This window comes from Onychostoma macrolepis, chromosome 03 (genome assembly GCF_012432095.1).
Source record: "Onychostoma macrolepis isolate SWU-2019 chromosome 03, ASM1243209v1, whole genome shotgun sequence".
NCBI classification, from domain to species: domain Eukaryota; kingdom Metazoa; phylum Chordata; class Actinopteri; order Cypriniformes; family Cyprinidae; genus Onychostoma; species Onychostoma macrolepis.
The window spans coordinates 1,784,723-1,808,383 of NC_081157.1; the positions used below are offsets into that span (position 1 = coordinate 1,784,723).

Below are 23,661 nucleotides of genomic sequence, written 5' to 3' on the forward strand. Positions count from 1 at the left end.
AGTTTTGACATGCCCTGACATTTTTTTTTTTTTAGTTGCTTATAAAAAATAATAACAAAAATATTAAGTCTAATAACACTGTAAACAGCACAACCTTGACTACAATAATATGTTAGCAGCATTTATGTACATGATTGTGTTTTTGAGAAAGCAACGTTTATGTGTGGTTAGTGAAAAACTAAAATTTTGAAGTCACTGAAATAAGGCCATAAAACACATACAGAACATTTGTTCACAAGACTTTTGAGAACTGGATCTCTTAGACTAGAGTTTTTGCTTCAAAATGATATGAAAATCATCTTGTTTACTCGCTCTCAGAAACAATATATTGATTTAAATTTTCTAAGACACTTTTTGAGTAGAAAGGGTCTATGCGAGAGGGTGTGAACTATCATTAATGCTGTGATTAACACCTGAGAAGACAAAGGCCCGTATGATGAGCTGCATAATGAGCCATACAGACAGGTATGTGACTCAGAGGGAAGAGTTACAAGAAAGAATGTGAGGACAAAATAAATGTATATATTTTTTGTTTGTAGTTTATTAAGAATATATTTAGCTATCACACAAAATAATTTGAGATTCACTTGTGAGTGCAGTTAAACAGTTTATTAGGAACAATCAAAGCTGACTTTTTAGCATCATTACTCCAGTCACATGATCCTTCAGAAATCATTCTAATATTCTGATTTGCTGCTCAAAAAATCATTTATTATTATTATCATTATTATCTTGAAAAGAGCTGAGAAGATTTTTTTCAGGTTTTTTTGATGAATAGAAAGTTCAGAAGAACAGCATCCTTTTTATTGATACTGATCTGAACACTGAGAATTAAACAGTAACACACCTTTGTGCCAAACATTCATTCATAGTGTTAACACTCGCACTAATGTTACTTTTATACCTTGTGGTTTTATATGTTATAAAATATTAAACAAACATCCTGGCGTTGTGAGACATTTAGACAATGAAATGACACATATTTCAAAATGTTTCACTTGATTTCATTCATGTAGTCAGGAATTATAGTTTGGGAAAAGTCCAAACTATAAGTCCAAACAAAAAGTAAACTGTGTACAAGTTATGTCACAATAACACAATAACACCAGATGCAAGTAATCTTAGGCTACTCATCAGAGTGATATTCTTCACTGGATCCAGCTGTGTGACGCATCGCAAGGTAAATTCTGGGTTATTTCTCTCAGCGTGTATTTCTTACAGAAACAAAAATTTATGTTAACCGGGACGAACTTGTTTGTTTACGCGGAGGAGATGTGGGCATTTACATTCGAGTGTGCCTCACGTGGATGTTTGAATCTGAAAAGCGCGATCGGTGCATGGGCGTGACTGCATTAGATATGATGAGTTGAGACGGGAAAACTGGACATCGCGTTGGTTTCATACGGATTACTATATCACAGAATATTTGTTTTGGACGTGACTTACTTCATTTAAAAGTAGACATTTCAAGCTTTCTATACATATATTGGTAACACTTTACAATACGGTGACACTAATATGCATTAATTCATGCTTAACAAATGCACAGATAATCATGAGTTAATGTGTAACTCATGAAGAACTAAACCATTTATTAACAATTACTGCATTAGCAACAAATGAACATTCGATATGATTCATAGAGTAAGTAATCAATAAATTGTTATCAGTTAAATGCATCATAATATATTAAATACCTAATAACTTATTTTATTAACTAATGAAGTAAATTCATATGTTAATTACCACATTGGGTCGAAGCCATGCCTTTAAACTTCCAGTTGTCTGCTTTAATTAATCATTAGCTAATGATTTGCAAAGGTATCATTATGTTATGACTTTACTTGTTGAGGCACATGACTAACTAACTAATACAAAATCTATAACAACAATGACATATTACTTAACAATTAGTTAATAGTCATGTGCCTCAACAAGTAAAGTCATAACATAATGATACCCATGCAAATAAAAAAAAAACTGAAAAATTAAATTAGTGTATGAGAATATCGGATAATATACCAGTGAACATTATAGTTTAGCAGGGCTTACAACTTGTGTCCATTTTTAGCATTTCTACTTAAGTTTTCACAACACAAAATCATATGGTTTACACTCACTAATATCTTGTTCTCTTTAAGCCCCTGGGGTCGAAGCCCACACTGGTGAGGTCTGTCTCATATTTTCTTGATGACCGTGAAAATAATTTTTGATCGTAAAGCTGTTTATTACTCATTTATCCATGTTTCTTTATCACTCTGACGTGTCAATAGCTCCTGTCCACTAAAAGCACCACAGATATATTTGCATACCACGACGATATAGAAATGATATAGAAAAGTTCAATCGATTTACACTTTATATCATCACCGTCATATACAGGTGCATCATAAGTTATTTCAAAAAGTGAAACTTTCATATATTTTAGATTCATTGCATGTAAAGTAAAACATTTCAAAAGTTTTTTTTTTAAATTTTGATGATTAGAGCTTACAGCTCATGAAAGTCAAAAATCAGTATCTCAAAATATTAGAATATTTACATTTGAGTTTCAATAAATGACAATCCCTACAGTATAAATTCCGGGTATCTCTTGTTCTTTGAAACCACAATAATGGAGAAGACTGCTGATTTGGCAATGATCCAGAAGACGAACATTGACACCCTCCACAAAGAGGGTAAGTCACAGAGGGTCATTACTGAAAGGTGTGGCTGTTTACAGAGTGCTGTATCAAAGCATATTAAATGCAAAGTTGACTGGAAGGAATAATTTGGGTAGGAAAAGGTGCACAAGCAACAGGGATGACTGCAAGCTTGGGAATACTGTCAAGCAAAGCTGATTCAAACACTTGTGAGAGCTTCACAAGGAGTGAACTGAAGCTGGAGTCAGTGCATCAAAAGTCACCACGCTCAGACGTCTTCAGGAAAAGGGCTACCAAGCCACTTCTGAAGCAGAGACAACGTCAGAAGCGTCTTACCTGGGCTGTGGAGAAAAATAACTGGACTTGTTGCCCAGTGGTCCAAAGTCCTCTTTTCAGATGAAAGTAAATTTTGCATTTCATTTGGAAATCAAGGTCCCAGAGTCTGGAGGAAGAGTGGAGAGGCACAGAATCTATGTTGCTTGAAGTCCAATGTGAAGTTTCCACAATCTGTGATGATTTGGGCTGCCATGTCATCTGCTGGTGTTGGTCCACTGTGTTTTCTGAAGTCCACAGTCAACGCAGCCATCTACCAGGAAATTTTAGAGCATGCTTCCTTCTGCTGACAAGCTTTATGGAGATGCTGATTTCATTTTCCAGCAGGACTTGGCACCTGCCCACACTGCCAAAGGTACCAAAAGCTGGTTCAATGACCATAGTGTTACTGTGCTTGATTGGCCAGCAAACTCGCCTGACCAGAACCCCATAGAGAATCTATGGGGTATTGTCAAGAGAAAGATGAGAGACACCAGACCCAACAATGCAGATGAGCTGAAGGCCACTGTCAAAGAAACCTGGGCTTCCATACCACCTCAGCAGTGCCACAAACTGAACACCTCCATGCCACGCCGAATTGAGGCAATAATTAAAGCAAAAGGAGCCCCTACCAAGTATTGAGTACATATACAGTAAATGAACATACTTTCCAGAAGGCCAACAATTCACTAAAAATGTTTTTTTTTATTGGTCTTATGAAGTATTCTAATTTGTTGAGATAGTGATTTGGTGGGGTTTTGTTAAATGTGAGCCTAAATCATCACAATTAAAAGAACCAAAGACTTAAACCTCTTCAGTCTGTGTGCATTGAATTTATTTAATACACAAATTTTACAATTTGAGTTAAATTACTGAAATAAATGAACTTTTCCACGACATTCTAATTTATTGAGATGCACCTGTATATATATATATATATATTGTCATATCTCCATAGCAAGCAGTAATGATTAAAGTTTAATGAACACATTTGACTTGCTAATTGATAAAACCAAAATCTGACCAACAAGACTGACTAATGCTAATGCTATGTTCCCCTTGCTAGTGCTCTTTTTTTACCTGCTGGGACAAGTATGCTTTTTTTCCCCACAAAAGCAAGATCACCGTGTTTTAATTTTAAAGTCATGCACATAGTAGTGCAATAACCATTTCAAGCATTTTGTATGGTTTATACCAGTGTTAATTTTGGCAGGCATTTTTGATTTAGTCTTAGTCTTAGTCTTGAGACGAAAATGCTCAATAGTCTTAGTCACATTTTAGTCATTTGAGTATTTCATAGTTTTAGTCTAGTTTTAGTCGACGAAAAGTCATTGTATTTTTGTCAACTTTTAGTCTTTACTTTTAGTCAAAGTGCAGTTAACAACATTTATTTTGGTAGCTATTTTATATGTAGTATTCAAACAAAAATAGGCATCAATTCTTCTCTCTTTAGACCAAATCAATTAAGCTTATGAGAAATTCGAATCAAGGATTGGATTTGGAAAAACTGGAATACATTTTAATTTTTTGGTAGAGATACAAATTAAACTCATTTTTCAGATACAGTAGCTTTACTTAATTATACATTTAACATCTTTTGTTGGTTAACATTTATGACACGGATAATTAGGAATGCTGTCCCTTTAAGACGGAAGGCATGCATGTAACTGACACACATTCAGTTTTCATCCACCTGTTTACGCTCACTTAAGCCATAACTGACTGTATTTATGTGAGATACTCTGACTCTACACACACAGCAGTCCTGTGTATTTGAGCGCTGAGAGCTGAGAACTGATCGCGCGCTGTATGAGAACTGAAGAAGTGGAGCTTGCGCGAGAGAGAGCTTCTATCAGCGACTCCGCCTATCCGCCGTCACTAACTTTAAATTAATCGACAACGAATTGTGACTCCGGGAAAAGCGGGACGTCTGGTCACCCTATCCCTAACCCTTCGGGTGCTGAGGCTATTGTTTCAGATCGTTAGTTTGCGTTTTGATCGCCTATCCGTCCACTGCGGCTGCCATATTGAGACTAGATACGCCCCTCATCTGATTGTAAGCCAATGACAGAGAAGCACATTTTGAAAGACAAGACAGTTAATTTAGCATATAGGATGTATTTTGAATGTCCGGTAGTCCTCAAATAACATTTTAGTCCCGTCTCGTCTTGTTAATGAAGACGCGGCATAAATTTCGTCATAGTTTTTATCATCAGACATTAATTTTAGCTCGTCAACGTCTCGTCTTAGTCACAGAAAAAGGTTCGTTGACGAATATTTTTCGTCTTAGTCTTCGTCGACGAAATTAACACTGGTTTATACACAGCAAAACAATATTGAATCGACTACAAATGATGTTATTTGTCTACAAAGCTCTTAACAACTTAGCTCCGAGGTATCTCTCCGACTTACTCACCATCTATAACCCGGTAAGGTCACTTAGATCCCAAGATGGCCATCTTCTGCGAATACCACGGTCTCGCTTGCAACGCAGGGGAGACAGAGCCTTCACAGTAGCTGGTCCTAAGCTATGGAATAGCCTGCCATTATCTGTCAGAACTGCCTCCACGTTAGCCGATTTCAAATCTAGGTTAAAAACACATCTTTTTTCTTGTGCTTTTAATTCTCTGTAATGTACACGTGTTTATCTGTTTTTATTCTTATTGTATTTTATTTTAATGTGTACAGCACTTTGGCCAACAAAGGTGGAATTTAAACGTGCTTTAGAAATAAATTGAATTGAACTGAATTGAAAACAGCATGTATTTGACTGAAAATCCAGAATCATCAACAAGCTAACTATAAAGATAGCACTGTGAATGATGATATAGTTGTCAACAATATATTTATTTTATTCAAAATTAAATATCTTAAATATCTATGATTTTGGCTTTAATATGATTTTCCCAGAAAACCTGGTGTCCTCCGTGATTCCTATTCAGTCCAACAGCAAAGCACTTGAGTGTGACATGCTTGTAATCAGAACTTCTGAAATTGGAAATAGGAAATTTTTATAGCACAGAAAGTATTATTTCTTATTTCCTTACAGGAATCCAGAAAATGTCATTACCCAATTGTAGATGGAGTCATACAGCTGCAGCTCACATTAATGAAAGTGGCATGTCTGAACTAGTTGATACAGGAAATCAGCAGTAGTCTAATAAAGAGGTTGATTTGTACACATTTTACTAGTTAGACTTTTCCAAAACTATAATTCCTGACTACATGTATGAAATCAAGTGAAACATTTTGAAATTTGTGTCATTTCATTGTCTAAATGTCTCACAATGTCAGGATGTTTGTTTAATGTTTTATGACATATAAAACCACAAGATATAAAAGTAGTGTAAACACTATGAATGTTATTAGAGTCTAGGAATGTTTGGCACAAAAGTGTGTTACTGTTCAATTCTCAGTGTTCAGATCAGTATGTTCAATCATGTGTCATTGACCTTCACTGTGTATATTTTTATTATACTGTATTGTAAATAAAATACAAATAATAATCAAAAACCCACAATATTTTAATCTACTCACTCTTTCTTACCTGCCTCAGTCACTTTCATATTGATGGCCCATTATGGAAGGAGGGTGAAAGTATGCACATCCGAAAATAGCTTAGCCAGGTGCAAGATCAAAGGGTATCATCAAAAAGTGGAAAAAAGTTCTGCACACTGATATTCCAGGGAATAACAGTGTGCAGATCTTTTTACCCACTTTTCCATTATGGAAGGCCCTTTGTCTCTCAGGTGTGAATCACTAAATATTCATGGCCATTGTCACTCCCTTGCATATGCCTTTCTAACCAAGTGGCAACCTCCCACTCCCTCTCTTGAAACCAAAACAGAAGTGACTAAAACTGCAATTCATCGACTGGCCGCTAGAGGCTGGCTCCAAAAGGAGTCAATCCCATAGACTCTCCATGTTAAAATGCCCAACTTTACAGCAGAAAAAACATGTTTACAGCCTGGTACAAAAATTATTTTAGTCTAGAACAGTGGTTCTCAACTGGTTTGGCCTTGGGACCCACGTTTTCCCATGGTCATCGAGCCTCGACCCACTTTTATATATATATATATATATATATATATATATATATATATATATATATATATATATATATATATATATATATATATATATCTATATATATATATATATAAAATTTGTTAAAAAAAAAAAGCTAATTTGTTTCACAAAAATTAAGTTAAAACTGTTAAGATTATGACCAATGCTGAATAAACAGCCTGTAAGCCAGCCAGGTAAGTCCCAAACTAGTTTTTGTTAATACAATTGAGTTGGTATGAGCCACCACAGTCATTTAAACATATGCAAAATTACACAAAGTGAAAATAACATGCTATTTTTGGGTTATGGAAACAACCGTTACCATGGTGAATATACAATACTAACATGAACTGTTAATGAAACGTGGAAACTGCTCCTGAATAGAATGAATATCATGCAAATCCTGCCCAGCTAACATACGCAGTACCAGTTATATGATTCATTGGTACTGTACTTTTGTTTCACGCGTTGCATGCTCGTAGTTTCTGCGTTTTAGTGAAGTGATACACAGCACGGTGCCACGTTCGCACATGCTATTGAAGAGTGTGCGAATATGGTAGGCCTATAACATCTGGTCGTCTCCGCCTACTTTGAGCTTCAAAAATGCTCTTTAGAAACCTACGGGTGACGTCACGGACACTACTTCCATTTTTTTTTTTACAGTCTATGTTTCTAACACAAATGTTTTACAAATGTTAAATCAATATATTGTGTTCTGTGAACGAGTAAACAGGATAATTTTCACATCATTTTGTTTCTCTAGTCTACCACATCCAGTTCTCGAAAGTCTTGTGAACAAATATTCTGTATCTTATTTTAGTGATTCAAAAATTTCAGTTTTTCACTAACCACGCATAAATGTTGTTTTCTCAAAAACACAAACATGTACATTCATGCTGCTCACATATTATTGTAGCCCAGATTGTGCTGAATACAGTTTTATCAGACTTTAGCCATTAACCCTCTGGGGTCTGAGGTCATTTTGGGGCCCTTGAGATGTTTTGACATGCCCTGATATTTGTGCTTATTTCAGCTACTTAAAACATACTATTGACCAACATGTAATTTTTTGTATTCAGCACAAACTGTGCTACAATAATATGTGACCAAGATGGATTGATGGATTGTTAGCATTTTTTAGAAAAAAAATATTATGCGTGGTTAGTAAGTTTTGGGGGAAAAAATGTAGCTGAAATAAGGCCTTAAAACCCACACTAAATAGTTGTGAATAAGACTTTTGAGTAATCAGTCTTGTAGGCTAGAATATTTACTTCAAAATTATGTGAAAATCATTCTGCTTACTCATTCACAGAAAACAATATATTGATTTAAAATTTTCAAGCCGTGTTTTGTGATCGAGGGTCTATATGCGAGGGAGTGGCAATGGCCATGAATATTAAGTGAGAGACAAAGACAAAAATTAACCTGAGAGACAAAGGGCCCTCCCCTAATGGCACATCAGTGTGACTGTGACTGTGAGGCAGGTAAGAGAGAATGTGAGGAGACTGAAAAAAAGTTTTTTTTTTAATTATTTGTATTTTATTTACAACACAGTATAATCAAAACATACATAATGAAGGTCAAAGACACATTATTGTGCACACTGATCTAACCACAGAGATGTGAACAGACTTTGAGTCATTCCTGCAGCAGATTCTGTTCAACAAGTGAAACAAGTAAATCATACCTGATATTTACATGTTTTATTTAAGTGTTTCTACTTCTTTCCATGGATTCAAGAAGAAAAAACATAATCAGTAGAAAAGGAGCTTGTTTTAACATAGAATATCAGTGTAGTTGAACATCTGATGTTGGTACAGCACTCTCAGAGGAAAACAGTTTGAAGAGACATCAGGATTCATCTGGTGCTGGTATCTGATTCAATAAAATACAAACAAAAAAAAAACATTTGTGAGCATGTTAATATCAGGAACATCTGTATATATATATATATATATATATATATATATATATATATATATATATATATATATATATATACATATATATATATATATATATATATATATATATATATATATATATATATATATATATATATATATATATATATGTTTTGTAGCCATAGACTCACACATGCTTTGTACTATCATATAATATTTCTTTCTCTTTTTTATCTGAGAAACGAATTATTATTGTTTAGCATGTTATTAAAATCTATTTCTGAACAGAGTAGGCTATTAATAATAAACATGTACTAAACATACTTAGACTCGTAGCATTCATCATGTTACAGTGTACACTCATATTACTTTTATTGTTTTATATAGAGCATGAAAACATCATCGCGCCGTAAGAAATTTAAATACAATGAATTGCCTATCATATTCAAAATGTTTTACACGATTTCAAACATTGTAGTCAGGAATTATAGTTTGGGAAAAACCCAACTATGATTTTGTAGTCATATAGTCTAGTATGTATGATTTTATAGTAGCCTATGATAGGATTCTGTAGCCACAGACTCAAGCAAGCTTTGTACAATAAAAGGATGTACTTTGTACTATAAAAAATGATATTTTATATCTGAGAAACTAATTATTATTGTTTAGCACGCTATTAAAATATATTTGTGAACAGAGTATTAATAATAAACATGGTCTAAATATTCTTAGATGCATAGCATTCATCATGTTGTCGTTTGGGAAAAACCCAACTAACCATTAGTAAATCTGTTCAAGTTTATGACACAATAAAACGTTAACTAATGCAAAAAAGAAACATTACTTACTCATCAGATTGATCTCCTCTTCTGGATGAAATCGTGTTCTTCTTTCGAGGGAAATCCTGCCTTTACTCAGCGCGTCTTCTTCCAGAAACAAACAGTAGCCGCTACCAGGATCTCAGCTCTTTGTTTGTGTTGGGCGTTTGCACGCGCGCACGTACCACGTGGCTATTTACATATGAACAGCGCGAGCCGCGCGATCACATTAGAGATAATGAGTCAGACGGGACATAATGAACATCGTGTTGGTTTCATACGGATTACTTCATCACAGAATGTTTTCGATAAGACTTGCTCCATTTCAAAGTAGACACTTCAAGCTTTCTATAGATATAACTCCCATGTCTCTGTGTTGAGTATTTGCTGAGTTACATTTCTAAAAACAGTTCGCGGAGATGGAGAAGACAGAGAGCGCACCCTGTTTGTTTTATTATTTTTCCAAAAGCACAAAGTTGTGTTGTTATTGTGAGTGTACACAAAAAAAGTAGACACTTAACAGTTTCGATTGATGTATAACACTTATTTGTGTGAGCAAAATCAACAGAGTATTTTTAGTGTCTTTTGCACTGATCTTAAAAAAAACGAGTTGGTCTCGCCGGCGAGACAGCCGACCCCAGAGAGTTAACCCTCTGGGTTCTGAGGGTGTTTTGGGGCCCCGGAGAAGTTTTGACATGCCCTGACATTTGTGATTTTTTCAGTTACTTATAAACATTTTAATGGCTAAAGTCTAAAAACACTATATTCAGCACAAACTGGGCTACAATAATATGTGAGCAGCATGTACGTGCGTGATTGTGTTTTGAGAAAACAACATTTATGCGTGGTTAGAAAAAAACTAAAATTTTAAAGTAACTGAAATAAGGCCATAAAACACATACAGAACATTTGTTCACAAGACTTTTGAGAACTGGATCTTGTAGCCTAGAATATTTGCTTCAAAATGATCTGAAAATAATCTAACTCACTCATTCAGAGAAAACAATATATTGATTAAAATTTTCTAAGTCACTTTTTGAGTAGAAAGGGTCTATGCAAGAGGACGTGAACTTTCCTGGATAATGCTGTGACTCACACCTGAGAAGACAAAGGCCCGCATAATGAGCTCCATAATGAGCCATTCAGTCAGGTGTGTGACTGAGAGAGAAGAGTTACAAGAAAGAATGTGAGGAAAAAGAAATGTGTATACATATAACTATCACATAAAATAACTTGAGATTCACTTGCGAGTGCAGTTAAACAGTTTATTAGGAACAAACAAACAAATAAACAACAGAAGAGTCAAGACATCGTGGGTGCAATATCCACAATATCCAAAACAGTGGCAGGAAACTGGAACCCAGGAAAACGGGAGACAGCAGAAACTGCATGAGAAAACACAAAACAGACGTGAGCAACACAATGAACGGACAAAAACAAAGCAAACATGGTGAAAATACATACACTACCAGTCAAATTATTTAAACAGTAAGATTTGTAATGGTTTTTTTTTAAGAAGTGTCTTCAGCTCATTTATTTGATCCAAAGCACAGCAAAAACAGTACATTATATTTATTATAATATATAGGCCTACATATTACTATTCAAAATAAATAAAGCACCCCCCCACCCCACTAAAATGAATAAATAAACTAGTGAGCATGTTGATAGTCTTATCAGGAGCAACTATATTATTACATTAGCAATAACCAACATTGCCCACGTGATTTTATAACATAGATGCTCACATACTTTGCATGTATTATCATACAAAAACAAAATTTTATAACTGAGAAACTAAATTATTATTGTTAAGCTTATTATAAACATGTTTGAGCAGGTATTTACAAACAGAGTAGGCTACTTCACAGTAAAGATTGGTCTAAACTTTCTTAGACATTACTTTTATATCATTGTTTATAGAACATATAACTATCCTCACGTCGTGCAACATTTAAATGCAATTTAAATACAATTTCAAAATGTTGCACTCGATTTCACACATTTTATTCTGGAGTTATAAATGCCTTCAACTTTGTCACAACAACACATTATCGAATGCCAATAAGAAACATTACTTACTCAGTATAAAGTATCTCCTCCTCCGCCGGCTCCAGCTGCGTTCGCGTTCGGTTTGTGAGGTAAACAAAGCCTTTTCCTCTCAGTGCGTCTTCTGAGGGTAAATACAACTCTTTTTCCTCTCAGCGCGTTTCTGAGGTAAACACAAGGCTTATTCCTCACAGCGTGTTCTTCCAAAACTGAAAAGTATCCGAGATGAACGCGTTGCTGCTTTGTTTACGGTGGTGTGGGCGTTTACATGCCGCGTGGCTCTCCTGGAGATTTGTAATAACAATAGCGCGAGCAGCGCGTGGGCGTGACCTAATTAGAGATAATGAGACCAGACGGAAAAACTGGACATGTCCTTGGTTTCATACGGATTACTTTATCACAGAATATTTGTTTTCGGCAAGACTTGCTTCATTTAACAGTAGACATGTCAAGCTTTCTATAGATATATTTCTCATGTCTCTGTGTGAAGTATTTGCTGAGTTACAGTTCATTTTAGTGACGTGTTTCAAAAAGCAGTTCGCGGAGACGGAGAAGACAGAGAGCGCACCCTGTTTGTTTTCTTTATTCTTCAAAAGCACAAAGTTTAGTTGTTATTATGAGTGTATACAAATAAAAGTAGACCCCTTACAGATTTGAATGGTGTATTGCTTTTATCTGTACGATCAAAAATGGCAGAGTAATTCAAGTTAATTTCGGCCTTATCAGGAAAATCTGCCTCAAAACGCGTATACGCGTTTGTCGACACCAGAGGGATAATGATTGATAAGAACCAAGTGCAAAGCCGCGATGGGACTGAGCTCGAATAGCTTCAGCGTCAGCAACTTTTTATAGAACAAAATTGCTGTCAATCAAAAGGATACAGACCCTCCAATCATCACGCAGAAGCCCGGAGTCCAGGCCAGCCCACTCCTCCATTCACCCCCAGAGACGCTGAGCATCCGTGGGCGGGACATAATCGCAGCATTTATCCAATGACCGTCTAGTTTCGAAGCTCTGAAAAAAACTGTTCGAAGCAGCCCCATTGAAGTCAATGGACGCTCGGCTTCAACAGGGAAAGGCACTGACGCTACGGGAATGTATGAGAAGGAAATCGAGTCAGCCGACCTGCTATATGTAGCTGATTCTGAACGAACTCGTCTTCGAGATGGACGTGTTCTAACGCATTTTTAGTCAATAAAATGTTAACACAATAATACATATTTGACCATTAATTTTTTGACATTATAGGGGAAGCCGAGCTTCCCTTGCAGTCTTAAAGGTGTGGGCGTTTACATGCCGCCTGGCTCACGTGGAGATTTGTAATAACAAAAGCGCGAGCAGCGCGTGGGCGTGACCTAATAGATAATGAGACCAGACGGAAAAACTGGACATGTCCTTGGTTTCATACGGATTACTTTATCACAGAATATTTGTTTTCGGTAAGACTTACTTCATTTAACAGTAGACATGTCAAGCTTTCTATAGATATATTTCTCATGTCTCTGTGTGAAGTATTTGCTGAGTTACTATTCATTTTAGTGACGTGTTTCAAAAAGCAGTTCGCGGAGACGGAGAAGACAGAGAGCGCACCCTGTTTGTTTTCTTTATTCTTCAAAAGCACAAAGTTTAGTTGTTATTATGAGTGTATACAAATAAAAGTAGACCCCTTACAGATTCGAATGGTGTATTGATCTTATCTGTACGATCAAAAATGGCAGAGTAATTCAAGCTCATTTTGGCCTTATCAGGAAAATCTGCCTCAAAACGCGTATACGCGTTTGTCGACACCAGAGGGTTAATGTTTTTAAGATACTGAAAAAACACAAATGTCAGGGCATGTCAAAACTTCTCCAGGACCCCAGAACACCCTCAGTGTAACAGAGCCGACGAGACATGAGGCGTGAGGATCCATTTGCAAGCATTTATTAGAAACGTGGTCAAATACAGGCAGGGTCAAACATTAGTTAACAGGTATGTTGAGGACAAGACACAAGAGTATTCCTAGGGCATGTGGGGGTCATCGATCGGCGAACAATATCCAAAGGGCTTGACAATAGGGGTAATCCGAGTACACGAGCAATAATCCAAACAGGGGCAAACAGAGTCCAAAAGGCAAGACGAAAGGGCAATCCAAAAACACAAAAGCAATAATCAAAACACAGATAAACAGACTTGGCAAGACTAATATAAAGAAACTAGTAAGGCTCCGTAAAGTAGCTATCAGCAAAGACTGTGATAACCGCTAGACAATACTCGACAATCTGTGAGAGGAAGTCCATGGTTTATGTAGGGTGTTTGATTGTGTGATAGTTCTCAGGTGTGAGTGTGTGATTGGTACAGCTGTGTGCAATCAGTGCAATGGATGATGGGGATTGTAGTCTGGTGAAAATGCAACAGTAGTGTGGTGCAAGAGTCCATGTGGTGAGCAGGTGACCTCTGGTGGTGAATGAACAGAAGTGCATGGGCAGGATTCGTGACACTCAGACCCCAGAGGGTTAAACATTTCAAACTGAAAAAATTTATTTACTGTTTAAGTTGAAATTGTTCTATATAATTTCTTAACTCTGCAAAACTTTAGTTTAAGGTTATAAAACTACAACCAAAAGGAATTTTTCTCTTCCACTTCCTGTAGGTTTTTAAGTCCTGCTGCAGAGAAAGCGTGTGCATATCTTACTAAAGTTCTGGGTAAAAGTCCATTATTACTGAAAGATCTGGATCTGAGTGGAAATAAATTAGGAGACCTGGATGGGAAGAAACTATCTGCTCTTTTGATGGACTCTCATTGCAAACTGGAGAAAATCAAGTGAGTGAACATGAGTTTGTATATTATAACTTCTGTTTTCTTCATTATAAAAGACTGCCAGTCATATGTATTAGCATATACAGGGGTTGACCATTTTGGGAGTAAAGTCAAGACCTTGGTAGAAATTGCATTATTGATCTGATGTGTGTTGAATATGCACTGAATAATAAATAATGCTGTTTTTGTGTTCAGGCTGAATTATTGTGAGCTGACAGAGAAAAGCTGTTCAGTTCTAGCTACTGTTCTCTCCTCCAAAACCATCCTGAAAGAGATGAACCTGAACAACAGCCGTCTGCTGGACTCAGGAGTCAAAGAGATCTGTGAGGGACTGAAGAATCCTGTGTGTGAACTGAACATACTCAAGTGAGTACTTTTCACCATCAGCATTTGATGATAGGCAAAATTCCACGCAAAATTTAGTATGGTTAATGGTACTGTCATGTATCTTCATTATTGATTTTTCAGACTCAATAAGTGTGAGTTAACAGAGGAAAGCTGTTCAGCTCTTGCTTCAGTTCTCAGTTCAGACTCCAACAGTCTGAAGGATCTTGACCTGAGCAACAATAATCTACACGATTCAGGAGTGAATCTGCTCTCTGATGGACTGAAGAATAACTGTAAACTGGAGAAATTAAGGTTTTGTTTGTCTCCATATTCATTTAAAAGATTTAGCTTTGCAACTAGCTTTCATGTTCTTTTTAGAAACTAAATTTAATTAATTGATTTAATTTATATTCTTCAGGACTTTTCCATAGTAACTAATTAATCAGCTGAATGTTACATTTTCATTCCTGTTCTAGACTTTCAGACTGCAGTATCACAGAAGAAGGTTATAAAGCTCTGGCTTCAGCTCTGAGATCAAACCCTTCACACCTGATAGAGCTGGATCTCACAGGAAATTATCCTGGACTATCAGGAGTGAAGAAGCTCAGTGATTTACTACAGGATGGACACTGTACCGTCAGGTCATTAATTGTTTTCAGATATTTTTAAAATAAGCCACAAATGTGATATCTGCTGTATGAAGGTACGTAGAGGGGACAAATTGGCAGTGCAGCTTTGGAAAGACAAAGTGGAACATATCAAATTGCAGTTCATAGAAATTCATCAGTTACACAATTGTATTTTATGGGTTTTGTTACAAAAAATAATGAAAAAACATAAATTTTTGAACACAGATTGTATAAATATGACCCCGTCTTTGAAATCCTGGCTAAATTCACATAATCTAAGTACAGTATTCGATAAAGAGCGTCAAAGTAGTCATAGCCATAAAAATGACAAAAACAGGTAATGTGTGTTTATTGCTGTAAATGATAGATTATGCGATGTTTTGTGTCATTACCGAAACTTTAGTAACAGCTTATTTGTTTTTGTAGCTCAACATTCTGCCAAGATAACTAGCTTTAGCATTTTATGCCTCCTATGTGTCTAAACAATTTGGTCCTTGGATGCTGACACTGATGCTTTGGGTTGATGAATTCCCTGACATGGTGCCATCTATAAGACACGAGGAACAGAAGATGATGCATAATGTAATGTTTTATTGTAAATAAATTAACCTTATTATATATTAATCTATTTTAACAAATCTATATTAATATCTAATATTAAAACCAAAACCGAAACATCAGATGCAAATGCTTTCCTTCAGCATGACATGAGCCACTTTTTAGCAGATGTCCTTCAGAAAACACAAAAGCACTCGGGTGTTATGTTTCAGTTTCAGTTTTTTCTAAAAGACATGAATGGTAAAATGAAGTGCGTGATGTGCTTGATGTTAAAAAGAGTTATCAAGCGTGATACGCCACGAAAAAGTGTGCACTAAAAGCCTCCTCTCTCAGTCACTATGCAATCCTGAATTCAGTTATCTATAGCGGCATATTGTACTTGAACGGTCAGATACACACAGAATTATTTCAGATTTATTGTATTCAAGTAAACAGTCAGTTATATCTTAAGTGACTCTAAGCAGTTGCATTGGAAGAGCATTTTATATATTAATGAAATTTTCTACTGATATTTTATTTTACTAATAAAATTACACAAATAATTCCAGTGAATTGACTTGGTAATTGTTGTACTTGGTAATTGTTGCTGTACAATTAAGCTCTTGTGGTACCCCCCATTCGTTTGAATGATTTTATGCTTTTTGGACATGTGCATCATAATATATAGAAATGCTTTACAAAACTTTAATCTCAGCTTTAATTTGTTATATGGCACATAGTCAGGATAATTATGGTTCAAATGTGTTGTAGCTTTAAACAAAGCTTGTTTTTTACATTTTCTGAGCCCGAAATTGAGCAAACTCTTGGCATGGCCTTACCCATTCAATGTTAAAGATATTTGATGTGGATGATTTGATGTGGGGAAAAACAGTGAATCACAAAAATGACTTTAGCTGGGTTTTCAGACAGAGTCACATAATTTTTTCCAATGGTTATTGTCTTATTATTTTTGTTATTATTATTATTGTTTTATTATTTGTATAATACATATTTTCTCAACAAAACTGCAGACTGTTATCATAAATATATGTTTAACGCTACACTGGACCCATAAGAGGATTGTAGATGCAAATACCATAAAAATATAACCAGATCATCTTACCTACATTCTCTTCCACTTCCTGTAGGTTTTTGAGAAGTCCTGCTGCAGAGGAAGCGTGTGAGTATCTCACTAAAGTTCTGGGTAAAAGTCCATTATTACTGAAACAACTGGATCTGAGTGGAGAGAAATTAGGAGATCTGGATGGAGAGAAACTCTCTGCTCTTTTGATGGACTCTCATAGCAAAGTGGAGAAAATCAAGTGAGTGAACATGATTTATACATTGTAACTTCTCTGTATATTCATTATAAAGGACTGTCAGTCATGTATGTGAGCATATTTGAAGAGTGTTGATCAGTTGAATATGTGCTGTATAATAAATAATGCTATTTTGTGTTTAGGCTGAATAATTGTGAGCTGACAGAGAAAAGCTGTTCAGTTCTAGCTGCTGTTCTCTCCTCCAAAACCATCCTGAAAGAGATGAACCTGAACAACAGCCGTCTGCTGGACTCAGGAGTCAAAGAGATCTGTGAGGGACTGAAGAATCCTGTGTGTGAGCTGAAGATACTCAAGTGAGTTCATTTCACCATCAGCTACAGTGACAATTTCAGGAATGTTATATATTTGTTTGTTTACCTCCATAAATGGGAAAAAAAATTATAAGGGCCTGTTTACACGTGTCCACCTCATACTGTACATTTTCACTGATTGAATAGTTATCTAATCATGAAGAAATGCCTTCCAGAACACATTTAAGACGGCTTGCAATCTGATAACTCAAACCACTTGAGAAGGTGATTTGAGATGCATGTGATTCCATGGATGAATTGCAAAGTTTAACCATCATAGAGTGAAAGTGTATCACCTGTGCGTATTTTTAAATCCTGTCGGTTTACACATACAAGTGAGAAAATGCAACAGAGGCCTAAAAAAGCGACCTGAATCGTTGCGCGCACGAAATTGGTTTTTTTTTGTCTTTTTATGCTAGAATGGACAGATACACACAAAATTGTCAAAATGCTAGTCTCCGCAAGTAATGTCATAAACAGTCACTTATGTCTAAAGCTAAAGTAAACAGTTGAAAAGGAAAATTAATGCATATCATTCATTGGATCCGTGCATTTGGTCTGAAAGGGCACCTATTATGCCCTTTTTTACAAGATGTAATATTGGTCTCGGGTGTCCCCAGACTGTGTCTGTGAAGTTCCAGCCCAAATAACCCACAGATCATTTATTATAACATGTGGATGTGCACTCGAGTTAGTGACTCAGACTCGAGACGCATTTTTATAAATTTCAGATTCGACCTGAAATGACTCCAGACTTGACTCGACTCGGGGAAAAGGACTCATGAATATTTTAAAGCAGCTCAAGTCTTTTATTCTTAAATACTTCTATAACTGATATTCAAAAAGCGCATTTGCACCCAGGCATCCATCCAGACCACGAGTTGTAACATCAGCACCATTTTAAGTGAGCAGCGCTCACAAAATGACAAATGCATACAACAACATTTCAAAACTACACATTTAAATGAAAACAAAAAATAAAGCTAAAAACAATTCAAATACTAAAACAACAAAAGGTATGAGTATAATAATGATTCTAACATAACACTAAGCCAAACTCCAAAAAACAACAACTACATATGTGTATGTACAGCCACACACATATACATATATATATACACTGAACAAAATTATAAACGCAACACTTTTGTTTTTGCCCCCATTTTTCATGAGCTGAACTCAAAGATCTAAGACTTTTTCTATGTACACGAAAGGCCTATTTCTCTCAAATAATGTTCACAAATCTGTCTAAATCTGTGTTAGTGAGCACTTCTCTTTTGCCGAGATACTCCATCCACCTCACAGGTGGGGCATATCAAGATGCTGATTAGACAGCATGATTATTGCACAGGTGTGCCTTAGGCTGGCCACAATAAAAGGCCACTCTAAAATGTTCAGTTTTACTGTATTGGGAGGTTCCGGGGGGGTCCTAAAACCAGTCAGTATCTGGTGTGACCACCATTTGCCTCACGCGGTGCAACACATCTCCTTCGCATTGAGTTGATCAGGTTGTTGATTGTGGCCTGTGGAATGTTGGTCCACTCCTCGTCAATGGCTGTGGAAAGTTGCTGGATATTGGCAGGAACTGGAACACAATGTCGTATACGCCAATCCAGAGCATCCCAAACATGCTCGATGAGTGACATGTCCAGAGAGTATGCTGGCCATGCAAGAACTGGGATATTTTCAGCTTCCAGGAATTGTGTACAGATCCTTGCAACATGGGGTCGTGCATTATCATGCTGCGACACGAGGTGATGGTTGTGGATGAATAGTACAACAATGGGCCTCAGGATCTCGTCACGGTATCTCTGTGCATTCAAAATGCCATCAATACAATGCAGATTTGTGACAGATTTAGACAGATTTGTGAACAATATTTGAGAGAAATAGGCCTTTTGTGTACATAGAAAAAGTCTTAGATCTTTGAGTTCAGCTCATGAAAAATGGGGGCAAAAACAAAAAAAAATCAAATTCAGTAAAATTTTACCATTAATCAATTATAATTCATTAATCAATTCACAAATTAAAGAAATAATGAAACCAGAAAAGGCATACCTGTATATCTGATAAATATTTAGCTCTAATGTGATTAATGTCAGATTTTGGTATTCAGACTGTTTTGCAGTAATGAATAAACTTGAACCACAATTTAAAATTAAAATGTAGTTTTAATTTTCTGTAGGCTTTCAAACTGTGGTATCGCTGAAGAAGGTTATAAAGCTCTGGCTTCAGCTCTGAGATCAAACCCTTCACACCTGATAGAGCTGGATCTCACAGGAAATGATCCTGGACAATCAGGAGTGAAGAAGCTCAGTGATTTACTACAGAATCCAAACTGTCAGCTGAAGACACTGAGGTGAGTGTTATTAAAATAACAATGTGCAATTTTAGCTAAAAGAGAATTAAACTGTTAAAAGTCAATTATAAAATCTTTGAATTGACTAAAATCACTTTCACAACATTGTGAAAATAAGTCATTATATGGCAGGTAATGTCAATGTACTTCTATGTCCAGGTTGTTACAAAGTCCTGATGCAGACAAAGCCTGTAAATATCTTGCTAAAGTTCTCCACAATAAAAACCCATTACTTCTGAGCGAGCTGAATCTGAGTGGACATGAACTAGGAGACAGACGAGTGAATCAGATAGCTGCTCTACTGCAGGATAAACACTGTACACTCAACACATTGACGTGAGTATTGTTCTTTTGTTGTAGACGTAAGTATGTTAAAAGCAGTGTTGGGCACGTTACTTTAAAAAAGTAATTAGTTATAGTTACTAGTTACTTCTCAGTTAGTAACTGAGTTACATCATTATAAAAGTAACTAATTACCAGGGAAAGTAACTATTGCGTTACATATTTAAAAAAAGTTCAAATATGTCAAATAACTTGGATGCCCCCAATATTAAATGAATGAAATGGACACTAAATAGAATAAATTATTATTATAAAACATTGTACACTAATCTATTGTAATATTTCTGTGGGACAATGTGAGAGACACCTATCAAATTCAATATATTATTGTAAATAGTATCAACCAATTATATATATATAAAGCTTATGTTTGTAAAATGGCACAGTTTTTATTTTTTATTTTTTTAAATATCTGACACTTAGCATCAGTCAGTCAAGCATTATAATCTGATATTATGATAATTTAGCATTATGTGATGATAGAATTTTAGAAATTATTTGTCATGTTGACTGAACTTAGGACTGGTGGTGGTGCTTAAGATATTGTTTGTCATTTAGTGTTTCAATAAAAAAAAGGGGAAAAAAAACCCTAAAAATAATACTGATAAGATTACAAAACTACTACGAATTCTACTACTAATAACAATATAAAACGCACTAAGGATTAATGAACTGCTGGGTTCATGAATATTAATCACGTTGTCTGCGTTCGCTCGAATTGATTTTCTGAAATCAAAACAAGGACGATAATAGGTGAGCGCCAGCCAATGAGATTGTCGCTTGCGCATAAGTCCCGCCCACTACCAGAGAACCAGGCAGTTCTCAAAAGCTGAAGAATTCCAAAGGAACTCCGTTATTTTGACAGGAAAATAAAACAAAGAATATCGTTTACATGTAGCGCGTCACTTCTGCATGTTATGAAAGACTATCTCACTCTGTATCTTTCTTTGCGCGTGAGACAAAGCGACGGCGAGCCGTGCGCCTTCACACTAGAGTTTACAGTATGTCAAATACAGCTACACTGTCCATTCATATAAACTGAAAAATAAAATGATAATAATATTATAAATTATAGTAATGCCGCATTTTATTGTCAGTAACGGTAACGGCGTTGTAACGGGGGAAACAGTAATTTGTTTGATTACTCGTTACTGAAAAAATAACGCTGTTTATTTGTAACGCCGTTATTCCCATCACTGGTTAAAAGAAATTAGGTAACAAAAACTCAACAATTCTCAGTGATCACTGAATGTTGGCATCAAATACTTTGTGTTTGTAAATTGTCCTTCCTGTTCATCATTTTAGGCTGCATGATTGTGATCTAACGGAGAAAAGCTGTTCAGCTCTCGCTGCTGTCCTGAGATCAAAGCCCAGTCTGAAAGAGCTTGACATGAGCAACAATAATCTGCTGGATTCAGGAGTGAAGAAACTACAGAGCGGATTAGAAAATACAAACTGCACACTGGAGAAACTCACGTGAGTTCAATGGACCATTGTTTTATTTTAATAATAATATATTCTTTGTCCAATGTTAAATTACCCTAGTAAACTAAAGTTAAGGGGAAAAGAAGGTTTTGTCAGATGGTGAAATGTGTTTTTGTCTCTTTTCTGTAGACTTTCAGACTGCAGTATCACTGAAGAAGGTTATAAAGCTCTTGCTTCAGCTCTGAGATCAAACCCTTCACACCTAATAGAGCTGGACCTCACAGGAAATGATCCTGGACAATCAGGAGTGAAGGAGCTCAGTGATTTACTACAGGATGGACACAGTGAATTAATCACCATCAGGTGATGAAACCTTCAAATATTTATTCAAATTAAAATAATTAATAATTAATTAAATATTAATTAAAATAAGACGTCATGTTTTGTTTTAATCCATTGTTTGTTAAATCACAACATATAAAATGGAAGATTAAAAGAGGCAGGATCATATATTTGTTTGTCTTAAAGCCATTTTATTAACAGAACTTCTTGGTTACATACGTAACCCTCGTTCCCTGATGGAGAGAACAGAGACGTTATGTCGTGACTCGACATTAGGGGATTTACTTGGGAGCCCCAGTTATCTCTGACTTTAAGAGAAAATGCCAATGAATTTTGACAAGTGGATTTTGCATACCTGATCCACTCCCAATGCACACGGGTATGAATAGGCGACAGGTGCATCCACTCATCAGGTTTTATGCTGAGGAGCCGAGAACTTGTCCCTGGCAACCAGCGATGATTCGCCACAACCTGAACCCAGTCACAACCCTATGGCATTGCAAATGTTGACAAGCAGCCACATGTCAAATTACTTACTTATTAGTTACTTGCGTTGTCAGGTAACTGATGGGCATGTAAACGTGCTCAGTGACTTGTCACCACCTGCTGGCGGTTTCAGTTTAATTTTTAGCGTATAATTTCAGTTATTTAAATCATTTAATATTTCTGTATTCAAAATTTTATATTTAAAACATTAATCTCCACATGAATCTATGAATTTAACTGCACTCATGTAGGGCTGGGTGGTATATCGAGTTTGTACGATATATCGATATATTTTTTACAAGCGATACGGTATGAAGCAATAGCCTACCGTTAATATTGATATACAGTAGTTTGATACGAGCGCATCTGAAAAAATATCTAGGGAGGACACAGACTGAACTGCTGCAGAGAAAGTGCATAATACAATTTGTTCTAAACATGTGACAAGCTTTATATGAAGGGCTTTAAAACACTCGTAAGATATAGTAGCCTATAGTTTATAGTTTCAGTTTAAAGCAACGCTTTACTCAGTTAGTCTTTGCTTTTTTATTATTTTCTTTGTTAGTTTAGTAAATTTAACTTCTGCTTTAAAAGCATTAGTTTTGTTTTTAGATTGCAATGTTACAATGTTAGAATGTAATGTGATGTTAACCCTTTTTTTGCACATAATACTGTATATGCCTACATGCTTACATTCACTTTATTTGTTTCACAAGTTCGGACTAACATATAATATGATTGAGCAATTAGTAAGCATATTTGGCGTGCTGTCCGGGGGGAGGGCTCCGAGCTCGGGATAGAGCCCGAACCCAGAGAACAAGCGCTCCTAATTACAAGAAGAAAAACACGGCTCTTAAACTAGGTGTGTGACAGGTATGGCTGTGGAATGGGGTTTGGCCGAGAAACATTTTTCAGTCAAACTATTTTTTTTTGCTTTAACCCCTGAGACCTCCCTGCCGGTTGATGTATGACACAGCCACAGTGTTGTCTG

At 36.0% G+C, this 23,661-nt stretch overlaps 1 protein-coding gene across 1 annotated transcript in view; it reads left to right on the forward strand.

The window, feature by feature from the left end:
• LOC131537397 (uncharacterized) overlaps window positions 1-23,661 on the forward strand; it is a 199,744-nt gene that overhangs the window by 118,287 nt on the left and 57,796 nt on the right. The window contains exons 29-38 of the mRNA XM_058770780.1: window positions 14,426-14,596; window positions 14,789-14,959; window positions 15,062-15,232; window positions 15,397-15,561; window positions 17,235-17,408; window positions 17,549-17,719; window positions 19,902-20,075; window positions 20,235-20,411; window positions 21,723-21,893; window positions 22,032-22,205. Of these exons, the coding sequence (XP_058626763.1) occupies window positions 14,426-14,596; window positions 14,789-14,959; window positions 15,062-15,232; window positions 15,397-15,561; window positions 17,235-17,408; window positions 17,549-17,719; window positions 19,902-20,075; window positions 20,235-20,411; window positions 21,723-21,893; window positions 22,032-22,205 (1,719 nt within the window). The remainder of the gene's footprint in view (window positions 1-14,425; window positions 14,597-14,788; window positions 14,960-15,061; window positions 15,233-15,396; window positions 15,562-17,234; window positions 17,409-17,548; window positions 17,720-19,901; window positions 20,076-20,234; window positions 20,412-21,722; window positions 21,894-22,031; window positions 22,206-23,661) is intronic.